The sequence below is a fragment of the Aquarana catesbeiana genome, linkage group LG08, assembly GCF_042186555.1.
Source record: "Aquarana catesbeiana isolate 2022-GZ linkage group LG08, ASM4218655v1, whole genome shotgun sequence".
In the NCBI taxonomy this organism is placed as follows: Eukaryota; Metazoa; Chordata; class Amphibia; order Anura; family Ranidae; genus Aquarana; species Aquarana catesbeiana.
Window position 1 is genome coordinate 280,205,569 of NC_133331.1, and position 14,239 is coordinate 280,219,807.

The window sequence follows — 14,239 nt, forward strand, 5'->3', positions numbered from 1 at the left end:
GTTTCTATTGGGTGATATGGTATGACCCCCGAGAGAAAAAATTCCCACATTCCAAAATATGAATAAGGCTTCTCCCACGTGCAGGTTCTTTCACAGTAAACAAAAGCTAAGCCTCTTGCAAAACAATTCCGGCACTCCGAACATGAATTTATGTTCTGCCCAGTGTGAGGTTTTGTGTGAAAACAAATGCCATACTTGGAGTAATAAAAAAAAAATCTGTATTACGACCGTGAGTACGGCTTCTTTCCTGCATGAATTTTCTTATGTAATTTGAGATTGCTCTGCTGACTAAAACATTTCCCGCACTCCGAACATGCATATGGCTTCTCCCCCGTGTGAGTTCTCATATGCTTCACAAGACTTGAGCTCCTGCTAAAACATTTCTCACATTCCGAACAGGCATACGGCTTCTGCCCCGTGTGAATTCTCTTATGTGATTTCAGATTGCACTGCTGACTAAAACATTTCCCGCACTCCGAACATGTATACGGCTTCTCCCCCGTATGAGTCCTCATGTGATTAACAAGATTTGAACTCTTAATGAAACATTTCCCGCATTCTAAACATGAATAAGGCTTCTTCCCCGTGTGGAGTCTCTGGTGTCTAGAAAGATCCGTTCTCAGCGCATACGATTTTCCGCATTCTGAACATGAATACGGCTTCTCCCCAGTGTGCGTTTTCTGGTGTGAAAGGAGTGTACCTAAATGGGTAAAACGTTTCCCGCACTCAGGACAAGGGTACGGTTTCTCAGCTGTGTGGATTTTCTGGTGTGTGGAAAGGTCTGAACTTGTTGCAAAACATTTGCCGCATACAGAACACAAATAACGCTTTTCTGCTGTATGAATTTGCTGGTGAGAGAGGAGCGTTGCCTTCCGGGCAAAAAATCTTCCACATATAGTACAGGTGAACATTAAACCCCCGCTATGATCTGTGTGTTGAGTGTCAGGAGGTGGATGTTGGGTAAGACTACCCCCATGTGTAGAGGGATCAGATAACAGATCTGCATTGGAAAGTTGTGGATGAAGATACTGGGTAATGACATTTTCTTCTGTAGAATTCTCTGTTAGGTTGTCGTTTTCCGTTTCATCACCAGGAGAGATGACAGAATCATTCCCGATGTATCGTCCATCTGATGGAAATAAAAGGTAGAAGGGGATAAGAAAACTTAAAGTGGTTGTAAACCTCAGACATGAAATATTAACAAAGCATATCTCTCTATAATGTGTACTTATCTCAGCCCAGAGCACTAAGTGTCATTTCTGTCTGCTGCTTCGTTCCTCTGCTATCAGCATGAGGAAGTTTTCCTGACACCAAGAGATATAAATGCGACAGGGGAGGGAGCTCCAGCACACAGCCTGTGATTGACGGTCTCAGCTCTGTTCCTGTGTGAAGGGGGTTGTGCCCCTTCCTTCCTCTCAGAGCACTGAGCTTTAATTAAAAAGTGCTCTTTTATACAAAGTACACTTTTTTCATGCATCCTCCCCTGACCTAACAGATTCCACCATCTCCCTCCACGAATGCATACTTACTGAGTAAATAGCTGGTTGTTAAAGGAGTGGGCAGCCACCACGTCCTTAACAACCATCACTCATCTGCTGTATATGTAAACAAAAGAATTGCCAGAATTAAAAAACAACAAAACAGTGCAGGGTCACCAGCCCCCCCAATACATGCCAGGCCCTTTAGGTCTGGTATGGGTTTGGAGAGGAACCCAACGCCAAAATGTTTTTAAATAAATGATGTAAGGTCCCCGCAAAATTCATACCAGACTCTTATCGGAGCACGCAACCTGACGAAAGGGGAGGATGAGCGAAGCCCCCCCCCCACTAAACCATACCAGGCCACATTCCACTAATATGGGGGGTGCCCTTGTTGATGGGGACAAAGGGTTCGTCCCCACAACCCTGGGCGGTTGTTGTGGGGGTCTGCGGGTGGGGGGCTTATCGGAATCTGGAAGCCCCTTTTGGCAAAGGTAATACATAGTACCCTACTCATTCACCAAAAAAAAGTGCAAAGTAAATAAAAACACAACCAGTTTTTGACAAGCCCTTTATTCAACCCCCCCCCCCAAAAAAAAAAATAAAATAAAAAAATAAAAGTCTCCTGAAGTAGATCCAACATCAGTCACGATGAATGCTGGCCGCCAACCTGAACAAAGTTTTTTTAAAACATTGACGCTTGGCTCCCGCCGAATAACAGCTCGCAGCTAAATAAACTAAGGGGCAGAGCCACCTGATGACTTCACCTGGTGACCCTGCCCTCTTGTGACATCATTGACCTAGCATGCTATACTGAAGGGCCTAGTATAGATTAGGGACTCCACGCTGTTTTTTTGTTAAATTGTTTAATGCAGGCAATTCTTTTGTTTACATTCTGCTGTCAGTGAGGTTCTCAGATGAGTCATGGTTGTTAAGGATGCGATGGCCGCCAGCTAATTATTAAACATGATATTTACTGGTTAAGGACACCGGCGGACGCCCGCTCCTTAACAACCATGTTGGTTACTGGTTATCAAGGACACCAGCTTCCGCCAGTGTTGAAGTACCGCTAGCTTTCACTACTAAAGTCACTTCATAAAATAGCTCATGTGGTATTTTAGTAGCGTTTTTTTTTGGTAATTGCAAAAATGTTTAAAAAAACACTAAGAGGTATTTTAGCGCAGTTCTTCAAGGGGTATATACTTTGTGAATTGAGCCTGCTGTCCCAGTGTCCCTAATCACTGCCAACCAGTTACAGCGTCCCTAATCACTGCCACACCAGTTACAGTGTCCCCGATCACTGCCAAACCAGTTACAGCGTCCCTAATCACTGCCACACCAGTTATGGTGTCCCTGATCACTGACACACCAGTTACAGTGTCCCTGATCAACACCATACCACTCATATTGTCCCATAATCACCGCCACACCATTTCTACTGCACCTGATCACCGCAACACCAGTCCCAGTGTCCCTGATCATCACCACATCAGCGCCATACAAGTCATATTGTCACATAATCACCAACACAACAGTTACAGTGTCCCTGATCACCGCCACACCAGTTACAGTGTCCCTGATCACTATTAGATACTGTAAGTAATTTATAACAAACATAAAAAGGTGCAGCACTCTGAACAAGGGAGTGTCCTGAAAGTCAGCATGGAGTCCACAACAGGGTGCTCTGGCTTCGATGTCCTCCCGATAACAAACAAACGGCAGAATCCAGTAAAAAAGCCGTCGCTTCAAATTCTTATGAAAATGGTTTATTGGTATAGGTTAAAAGAGTACAACAGTACAAGGGGCTAACGCATTTCGGCAAACCACCGTGACCAAGGCGGTTTTCCGAAATGCGTTAGCCCCTTGTACTCTCTTAACCTCTACCAATAAACCGTTTTCTTAAGGATTTGGAGTGCTGGCTTTTTTATACTGGATTCTGCTGTAAGTAATTTATGCCCCCAGGTGGCCTGAAGGTGCTCCTTGAAATTTGGGCCTCTCTATGTGGCTAGGCTGTGAAAAAGTCTCAAGCATGCAGTATTGTCATACTCAGAAATACACCCCAAAACACATTCTGCTACTCTTTCTAAGTAAGCCCATGCTGAAATATCTTATTAATTGACAAAAAAATTAAATTTTTTTGTCAATTAATGCTTTTCAGAAAATACCTTGGATTGTTTGCTTTCTAAAATGGGGCACTTTTGTGTTTGTTTCCATTGTCCTGGTGCTACAGGGCCTCCAAAAATGTGATAGGTACTTCGTAAATTAGATTTGTAATTTATGAACCTTGGATGCCTGAAGGTGCTCCTTGGATTTTGAGCTCCTCTATACAGCTAGGCTGTGAAAATGTCTCACACATGTGGTATCCCCATACACAGAAGGCATGGCAGAATGTGTTTTGTGGTGTAATTATAAGTATGCCGATGCTGTGTGTGAGAAATAACTTTGTAAAAAAAAAAAAAAATTACAACTTACAAAAACTTGCCATGTCTCTTATGAAATACTTCAGAATGTTTACTTTCCAAAAAGGGGTAATTTGGGTGGTATTTGTACTGTTGTGGCATTTTAGGGCCTCAAGAAATGAAATAGGTCATCAGTACATCAGGATTGATCTAATATATATACCATAGTTTGTAGACTCTATAACTTTCCTACAGACTAAATAATATACACTGATTTGGGTTATTTTTACAAAAGAAATGTATTAGAATACATTTTGGCCTAAATTTATGAAAAAAAAAAATATTTTTATTTTGCAAACTTTATTATATAAAGAAACACATTTTTTCCAAAATGTTGGTCTTTTTTCAATCATATAGCAAAAAATAAAAAACTCAGTCGTGAATAAATACCTGAAAAATAAAGCTCTATCTGTTTTTTGTTTTCTTTAAAGATAAAAATTTCATTTGGGTACAGTGTTGCATGACTGAGTAATTGTCATTCAAAGTGTGACAGAGAAAAAGCTGAAATATGGCCTGGACTGGAGGGCGGTGGAGGTGTGCGGAAACATTACATATTTTATCTCCCATTCTGGCAGTTGGCACAGGTCCCTTCACTGAAAGCTACAACAGACATTTCAGATAGTAAGCAAAGGGGATCTTAAAGTCTCTCCATCTCCTTCTTTGGCTATCTAAAGAAAAATGACCAAAGACCAGAGTTCAGACAAGTTTCAAAAGGTTAAATAGGATAATCTGTAAATCTTGTTTGGATTTAGTGTTTATTCCTTACCAGTACTGATCTCTACAGGAACTTCCTCCTCTTTAATCCTCAAATGTTCTTCCTCCTCCTCCTCCTCGGCTTTAATGTCTTTAGGAGTGGTTCTGGTGTCTCCGGGGTCTGTGAATAAAGATAAAAGGGAAGCCCCCTGTACTGAGATGTATGAGAGACCCCAGAGAATGTGCATGTGTGTGTGTGTGTGTGTGGGGGGGGGGACTGGTCACGTCTCTTGGCTGGTAACACACAATGACATGATGTGAGGAGGAGAGCCGGAGTCTAATAGAGTCTGATGTCTCCTGACTCCCCCACTGGGCACATACTGTCTCCCCATTACTGTCTACTGACAGAGGAGGGGGGAGAAGAAGAGATTGTTGTAGTGACTGAACAAGGAGAATCTGGGACTCTTCTCTGGATTTAGTGTTTATTACTCACCTGTGCTGATCTCTGGAGGATCTTCCTCCTCCTTACATGACTCATCGCCCATCATATATGGCTCTTCTGCTTCTTCCATAGTTTCCGTTCCTTGATCAGTATGGTTTACTTCCAGTGTTACCTATACAAGAAGTATGATTCCCTTAAATAATGCTCCTCAAAAAGGTAACATTTCATGGCTGTATCCATAAACTGCTATCTAGGAGGTAAAAGGTACCTTTTAAACTGAGGAGGAACTCTCCTACCAATCAATCTTTCAGAAAGCCTTTCTGACCATTACTGGAAAGAGATGATGTGCCTCAGACATATCTTCACAACAAAGAAGGAAGCATTACCTGACTTATTAGGATTGCAAGGGGCCATATTAAGTTTGTTATTAAGTTTCATCCAAAGGTACTTTATGGGTCTGCTTGTTGAAATAGGCTATGTTTAATATTCAGTTTTGGATTCCATCTACCTGGTACTCCTGGAGGATCTTGATATGTTCTGATGCCACATTCTGGGAATACAGAGGACGGGGACATCTCTGTGGTATATTTCTCTTATTGGATCCCTCTGTAGGAAAGACACATACTGACTGAATACATTGTTTCTATGTCTTCATATCAGAGGATGTGTGTATGTAGGTGGATCCTCAATACTCTTCTCTCCTTTACAATGAAAGCCTCCTCTTACCCGGTGATGATGTGAGGGGCGGCCGGTTCTCCATCAAGACGTCCTTGCAGAGATCCTTGTGTCCTTCTATATACTCCCACTCCTCCATGGGATACGGCACAGAGTTGTCCTGACATCTTATAGGAACCTGACAGACACAATAATACAGTCACCATCCATTCCTTGATATTATCCCTTGAATAATGTCCCAGAATGCCCAGCACAGCTCACCTCTCCTGTCAGCAGCTCAATGATTTCATTGGTGACTTCTTCAACCTTCTTGTTATTATTTCTCATGGATTGAGATGGGGGGTCTGTACTAAGACTCTGTGTCTTCTTCATGTTGGTTGCCACCAAACCATCTGCTAACTTAAAAGCTATATAATTCTATAGTTGAAGCAAAAACACATACAAAGTTATTTGCTGGTGGACTACAAGGTATTCAATTACACTATATTACAGCCCATCAACTAAAGTTTAACAATCAAACACCTGTTTGTTTAATTAACAGAAGTGAAAGTGATGTCAATCCTCGCATTATCCTTCTCACCTCTCTGGTCTAGTCTGTATTTTAATAATAGAGGTAATAGTGATGTCATGTGACCTCCCAGAATCCTCCTCACCTCTCCGGTCAGCAGGTAGATGATCTCCAGGGTGAGGTTTAGTATCCTCTCGGTGGTGTGACTCCGCTCCTTCTCCATCTTTGGTCAGATTATCTATTTAATGGCCTTACCTTGTAAATGGTTTTGCCTTCAACTAATATTTAATTATCGTGTTGGCTGAAATGAAAAAACATGAATAAATCTATCAGATTTAAAGTGGAACTAAAATCAATTTAACAGTTTCTCAAAACAGATTCATTCAAGGCATGCCATGGATGATAACTATCACAGCTGCTTCTGCTCTGAGCTGAACTGTCAAGTCATCCAATGTCTGGTGTCATAACTGATCACATGTGCAGCTGCAGATCAAACAGAGGCTAAGATGGCAGCTTCCTTGGCTGTCAAGGAGAAGCGGGTTTAGTTCCATTTTAAGTTTAGTTGCCATTGTAGAGTAAATAATGTAGAACAGAAAGTGATATGGTGGAAACCCTCCTAATAAAGAGGATATTTTCACTATGGATAGAGCAGATAATAAATCATCACAGAACAATAAAAGAATGGCGCTAATATGCCGGGATGGGAGTGGTTAAGAATACCCGCTACCCGTCAGCATCACTGGGAGCTTTACTACAAAAGGGCAATACGGAATCCTGTAGCAGGGGGCATCAGCTGCCGGAAACCCACCACGCCTGATTGTCCCTGCACTACGTACCTTTTAGGCGTCATATGTATGAAAAACCGCCATTTATGAGTCAGGAACACCCATAAATCGCTTCTATAATTATCTCCATAGACACCCCAATACACCAGAGGAGACTAATTCCTCCAATACTAAGCCTGCTGACCCCTGACTATAGAGGACATGTGACCTGACCCAAAACATCACATGACCACCAGTCCACACAGAGTGTTGGGACCCCCTTCTCTTATAACAAGAAGACATTATTACCTCCTCCTCACTGGGAACACACTCTCCAATCTTACATCCCCCCACAGGAAGTTCCCAGTCCGCCAATCACTTTTTGAGATACAACATAATGGCGACTTACTGCAGTGAGGACACTTTTATTTTTAGTAGTAAAAAAACACTGCGTCGTTAAACCACTGTCATTTACCAGAGAACGCTGAGAGGTTAATGCAATTCGCTAGCCTTTCTATCAGTTTTTACTCCAATGAATTAAAACTCCTGCCCGAAAATTAAACAAGATGAGGGCGACAACAAAATGGCCGCCAAATTCCGGTAAGAACACGTCTGAAGGAGCGGGCGTCGCTAAAGCAAACAGGAAGCGTTTGGTCAGCTGTGGAACGCACAGAGCGGAAGTGTATGTGCCACAGGCCGGAAGTGGGAGGAGAATGGTGATAATAATAATAGAGAGCAGGGGTGGAGGAAGTTGGTGAGGGCTGAGAAGGTTGTACGTTGTTTAAATAATGTGCTCACTGACACTACTAGACTTAAAGCAATTTACATATCATTATTATTTTGAATGTGTATATATATATATATATATATATATATATATATATATATATATATATATATATATATATATATATATATATATATATATATATATATATATATAAAAAGATTATTGTTATTATTGAGTAAGGGATATGTTATATAAAACACATATTCACACAGTATATATATATATATATATATATATATATATATATATATATATATATATATATATATATATATATATATATATATACATATAAAATGTGTTTTATATATGATATTTCTTATGCAATGATGAACATACATTATATATACTATAATATAGTTTATTTTATTGAGGTAATCCATTAAAGACGAGGACATAAAATGACATGCTGCCAGCTCAAAAGTTCAGCAAACGCGTTTCGCAAACCTGTGCTTAGTCATTGCTGATTAGCTCAGGGTTACTTGCCTGCTTATAGCCCAGAAGCACATCTGATAATGATGTTACTCCCTCCACAAACCCCACAGCTCTGCAAGGCAATTCAAATACATAACATCTTTGCAATGTGAAAACAAAAAAAATGTCATGTCATAGAAAATAATATACATAAACAAATCAAAAGTATATGACCATTAACCCCATAAGGAGAAGAACAACGTCTCTCCAATGTACATAATCACTCAAAGATGAGTAACCATCGTTTTATATTCATACATAATCCAAATGTACAGTATCTCACAAGAGTGAGCACACCCCTCACATTTTTGTGAATATTTTATAATATCTTTTCATGTGACAACACTGAAGAAATGACACTTTGCTACAATGTAAAGTAGTGAGTGTACAGCTTGTATAACAGTGTAAATTTGCTGTCCCCTCAAAATAACTCAACACATAGCCATTAATGTCTAAACCGCTGGCAACAAAAGTGAGTACACCCCTAAGTGAAAATGTACAAATTGGGCCCAAAGTGTCAATATTTTGTGTGGCCACCATTATTTTTCAGCACTGCCTTAACCCTCTTGGGCATGGAGTTCACTAGAGCTTCACAGGTTGCCACTGGAGTCCTCTTCCACTCCTCCATGATGACATCACGGAGCTGGTGGATATTAGAGACCTTGCGCTTCTCCTCCTTCCGTTTCAGGATGCCCCACAGATGCTTAATAGGGTTTAGGTCTGGAGACATGCTTAGCCAGTCCATCACCTTTACCTTCAGCTTCTTTAGCAAGGCAGTGGTCATCTTGGAGGAGTGTTTGGGTCATTATTACCTTGGAATACTGCCCTGCGGCCCAGTTTCCGAAGGCAGGGGATCATTCTCTACTTCAGTATGTCACAGTACATGTTGGCATTCATGGTTCCCTCAATGGACTGTAGCTCCCCAGTGCTGGCAGCACTTATGCAGCCCCAGACCATGACACTCCCACAACCATGCTTGACTGTAGACAAGACACACTTGTCTTTGTACTCCTCACCTGGTTGGCGCCACACACGCTTGACACCATCTGAACCAAATACGTTTATCTTGGTCTCATCAGACCACAGGACATGGTTCCAGTAATCCATGTCCTTAGTCTGCTTGTCTTCAAACTGTTTGTGGGCTTTCTTGTGCATCATCTTTAGAAGAGGCTTCCTTCTGGGAAGACAGTCATGCAGACCAATGTGATGCAGTGTATGGTCTGAGCACTGACAGGCTGACCCCCACCCCTTCAACCTCTGCAGCAATGCTGGCAGCACTCATGCATCTATTTCCCAAAGACAACCTCTGGATATGATGCTGAGCACGTGCACTCAACTTCTTTGGTCGACCATGATGAGGCCTGTTCTGAGTGGAACCTGTCCTGTTAAACTGCTGTATGGTCTTGACCACCGTGCTGCAGCTCAGTTTCGGGGTCTTGGCAATCTTCTTATAGCCTAGGCCATCTTTATGTAGAGCAACAATTCTTTTTTTCAGATCCTCAAAGAGTTCTTTGCCATGAGGTGCCATGTTGAATTTCCAGTGACCAGTATGAGAGAGTGAGAGCGATAACACCAAATTTAACACACCTGCTCCCCATTCACACCTGAGACCTTGTAACACTAACAAGTCACATGACACCGGGGAGGGAAAATGGATAATTGGGCCCAATTTGGACATTTTCACTTAGGGGTGTACTCACTTTTGTTGCCAGCGGTTTAGACATTAACCCCTTCCCGCCGACCGTATGCAGATATGCGTACTCGGCTTTCCGGGGTTATACCGGGATGATGCCCGCAGCTGCAGGCATCATCCTGGTACCGTTGTTTACAGCGGGCGATCGGCTACCCGAGTATAACAACCGATGCGGCTAAAAGCCACTCGGCTGTTATACCGGAGGAGCGGGAGGGGACATTCCCCCTCCCGCTGCCTCCCGACGCTCTTACCGGGACTCCCGTGTGATCGGGAGGCCCGGTGTCCAATTGGCTGCCTCCGGCGGCTGTGGGCGGGCTGGAACAAAGCTGTGGGTGGCTTCGTTCCAGCCTTCTCAATGTAAACGCGGAAGCGACGTCATGACGTCACTTCCCGTTTACTCGGCTGCCAATGGCGCCGGTTTTTAAAAAAATACAATATTCAGAATCGCCGTTTTCGGCGATCTGAATACTTTGATGTGCAAAGGAGGGATCGGGGGTCTTTTAGACCCCCGATCCCTCCATATAGAGTACCTGTCACCACCTATTACTATCACAAGGGATGTTTACATTTCTTGTGACAGCAATAAAAAAAAAAAAAAAAAAATTTAAACACAATTTATAAAGTAAAAAAAAAAAAATAAAATAGATAAATAAAAAAAAAAAAAAAATTTAAAGTGCCCCCGTCCCCGCGAGCTCGCGCAGTGAAGAAAACGCATACGGAAGTCGCGCTCACATACGTAAACGGTGTTCAAATCACACATGTGAGGTATCGCCTCGATCGTCAGAGCAAGAGCAATAATTCTAGCCCTAGACCTCCTCTGTAACTCAAACCTGGTAACCGTAAAAAAAATTTAAAGCGTCGCCTATGGAAATTCATAGGTCCGGTAGTTTGTCGCCATTCCACGAGTGCGTGCAATTATAAAGGGTGACATGTTTGGTATCTATTTACTCGGCGTAACATCATCTTTCACACTATACAAAAAAATTGGGGTAACTTTACTGTTTGGATTTTTTAAAATTCATGCAAATGTCCCTTTTCCAAAAATTTGCGTTTAAAACACCGCTGCACAAATACCATGTGATATAAACTATTGCAACAATCTCCATTTTATTCTCTAGATTCTCTGCTAAAAAAATATATATAATGTTTGGGAACTCTAAGTAATTTTCTAGCAAAAAATACAGATTTTAACTTGTAAACACCAAATTTCAAAAATAGGCCTAGTCGTGAAAGGGTGGCTGTGTTCTGGGTTATTTTGAGGAGACAGCAAATTTACACTGTTATACAAGCTGTACACTCACTACTTTATATTGTAGCAACGTGTCATTTCTTCAGTGTTGTCACATGAAAAGGTATAATAAAATATTTACAAAAATGTGAGGGGTGTACTCAATTTTGTGAGATACTCTGTGCATATGTATATATATATATATATATATATATATATATATATATATATTGAGTCTGCATTGTTTGGAGGGTACAACTTAAAGAAATATAAAGATTTGGTGGTTCAGTGCACTGTAGAAAGATGATTTCTCTCTTATTATGTATATTTATAATTTTTCTTTATATTTTGTGTTTATATCCATGGGCATAGCATAAGGGGTTTCAGGGGTCACAATCACAACCCCGACCCTAGCTCCAGGGGGCCCATGCAGCTTCCGACTAAGGCTATTGCTGAAACGCGTCAGTTTATTGTTTTATTATCGCTCTGATGTACCAATAAACAACACTTCAAGGACTACAGTTTTGCCGGCTCTTCTTACTACGGCCCCTGCAGCCTCCCTGTCATATTATCATATCCTCCACAAAATCCAGCTCCGATCTGCCCTAGGGCCCCACAGCCACGCTACAGTACTGGGCTTCTACTTTGCCTTCCACAATCCACACCCCTCTGTTCCCATTGGCTAGGGAGAAGCTGTGATTCATTTCCTGAATGGAGAGGCGCACAAGGTGAGAACAGCCCAGGATGGGGAAGTGTCTGTGCTGTGTGCTGGCAACATGGAATGGTAACCGAGCTCAGCGAGGCAAGAGGAGGAGAGTGCCATCCTGTAGCCACGATGGGACCGATGTCATTGGTGAGTCAAGACACCGCTCAGCGTCTCCTAGTCACCAACTGGGATTCTCTGTACCCCCACACCCGGGGATATCTACTTACCCCACTTGACAATGGGGAAACGACACACCTCCGGGAGGTGACCTTCCCCCAACACCTGCCAACACTGACAGAGGAATCATCAAAAATTGCTAAAACAAATCCCTTAACACCTCCTGAGGGGCCCACTGAAGGGCTGCAAGCTCCAGATTTTGTGTCACGTGGCTTTGCCCTCCACTCTGCATGCTGTGCCCGGCTGCTGAGCTCCTTTCCCATTACAGCACTCTATACTGCTGCTCCTCTGCGGGGCTGAAATCACATTCCTTTACAACACAGCCAGTTAGCCATGATCTACACAGGGTGTATCTGCGTACTGCACCTACACTGCCGTTCTGACTAGGGGATTTCACAGGTCAGAACGCCAACATAAATGCCAGATACACCTTGTGAAGGCTGATAGACTGAGTGTAAAGGAATGTGATTTCAGCCCTGTGTAGTGGGGGGGAGCTTATACAGTGCTGGGATGGGAAAGGAGCTCTGCCAAGTGACCTGCCAGGGGTGATCCCTGTCCTGATTCTCCAGCTGTGATCCCTGTCCTCTGATTCTCCAGTGGTGATCCCTGTCCTTTACTAAAGTAAAGAGGAACTTTGGGAACTCAAAACTCTTAAGCCACTTTGAGTATCTTTGGCGTGCGTTGAATGTATCTGCACGCACGTTGCAAGTAGTGGGGGGGGGGGGGGGCAGGTCAACTTTTGCATGGGGCCTACAAGCTTCAAGCTACGCCTCTGTTTATATCAATCGGTATTTATAGACTTACATTCTCAATAAAATAATATTTTTATGCTGGAAGTGCCACCATCCTCTTCTTCATTATTCCGCATCTTTTAGCTCTAGACCAAGGCTGGCATCTGGCTTGCTTTACAGCAGTAGAGACCTTATGCTTTACCTGGAGAGATAAAACTCTTCTGTTTTCCTTATGTCATCTGTTGTTAGACTGTAAGCTTTCAGGAGCAGGCATTCCCCTCTGTACAGCTCTTTTGAACATCAGATACCGGTATATTCCAGTAAAAATTTGCCATGTTCTGTAGCTAATCCTTAGGTGGTAGGCGGCATGGTGAAATCTGCCTTTGCTTTCCAAGGTTTGTTTAGTATTTACCCAGGTTCCTCTTTCTCCATTCATATAACCATCCAGGCCATCTTGTCATTTAGGCCTCATGTACACAGGGTTTAAGAAATTGCACTTTTACAGGCATATGGCTTTTTTCAGCCTCTAAATGCACTTCCATATTAGCTTATGTGGCCATGCACACTGTAGACATTTACAGACAAATTAGAAGAGGAGCATTTAGAGATTTATTTATCTATAGTTCTACTTTACATTTCCATCCCCTGCATATCTATCTCCTCTTCCTACCAATCCCCCCCCCCCCCTTGATCTTTCATTTTCTCCCCCCCCCCCCCCCGGCATTTCTCACCTTCATTTGTCATACCCCTTATGGTATTTCTCACCTTCTTCTGTTCTTTTGATCTACTGGCCTCCCCCCACCAGCAATAGCTAACCTTTATATCTCTACACCCTTTTACCACTTTTACAGGCTACTCAAATGATACTTCAGATTCTTGGGGTGCAGATTTTTTTTCTTTTTTTGTTCCTGTTCTGTACATTTATTCTCCTGATCACAGAGGTGTAGTATAACTGTGGAATGATGGAGTCTAGATCATAGATGTTGGTACTACCAAAATTTTCCCTGATGCCATTATCCCACCACACTGCACAGTGCATACATTGTTGTTGTTTTATATCTCCCTAACATTTTTGAAAACTGACCTTCTTGTTTAAAGTGAGCCTGCTGCTTCTGGGAGGAATTTGGAGGAGGATAAGAGGAATAGAAGGTGCTTCTTTGAGTTAAGAATATGCATTTGAATAGATTTTATTTTTTATGTTTAGTATTTAGTTTAGTTTTTTTTGTTGTTGGGGGGGGGGGGGGTAGTTTCACTTTAACAATAGTTTGACCTTTGACACATCTGACATGGCATGCTTGATAATATAATTCTATCTAGAATCTGGAGTTAGAAAATGCCTCTCCCATAGAAACTAATGTTGAAAGGAAGCGGATAGAAAGGGAATACTACCTAAACTTTCTAAATAAAATGCCAGATGCACA

The 14,239-nt window shown here is 42.2% G+C and overlaps 1 protein-coding gene across 1 annotated transcript in view; it reads right to left on the minus strand.

Moving 5' to 3' along the window:
* Nucleotides 1-7,421, minus strand: part of LOC141106753 (uncharacterized) — a 51,042-nt gene extending 43,621 nt beyond the window's left edge. Inside the window, exons 1-8 of the mRNA XM_073597679.1 lie at nucleotides 7,329-7,421; nucleotides 6,401-6,556; nucleotides 6,009-6,164; nucleotides 5,799-5,925; nucleotides 5,581-5,678; nucleotides 5,124-5,244; nucleotides 4,704-4,811; nucleotides 226-1,129 (exon numbers count right to left, since the gene is read on the minus strand). Of these exons, the coding sequence (XP_073453780.1) occupies nucleotides 226-1,129; nucleotides 4,704-4,811; nucleotides 5,124-5,244; nucleotides 5,581-5,678; nucleotides 5,799-5,925; nucleotides 6,009-6,164; nucleotides 6,401-6,478 (1,592 nt within the window). The 5' untranslated portion in view covers nucleotides 6,479-6,556; nucleotides 7,329-7,421. The remainder of the gene's footprint in view (nucleotides 1-225; nucleotides 1,130-4,703; nucleotides 4,812-5,123; nucleotides 5,245-5,580; nucleotides 5,679-5,798; nucleotides 5,926-6,008; nucleotides 6,165-6,400; nucleotides 6,557-7,328) is intronic.
* Nucleotides 7,422-14,239: the final 6,818 nt, after the last annotated feature.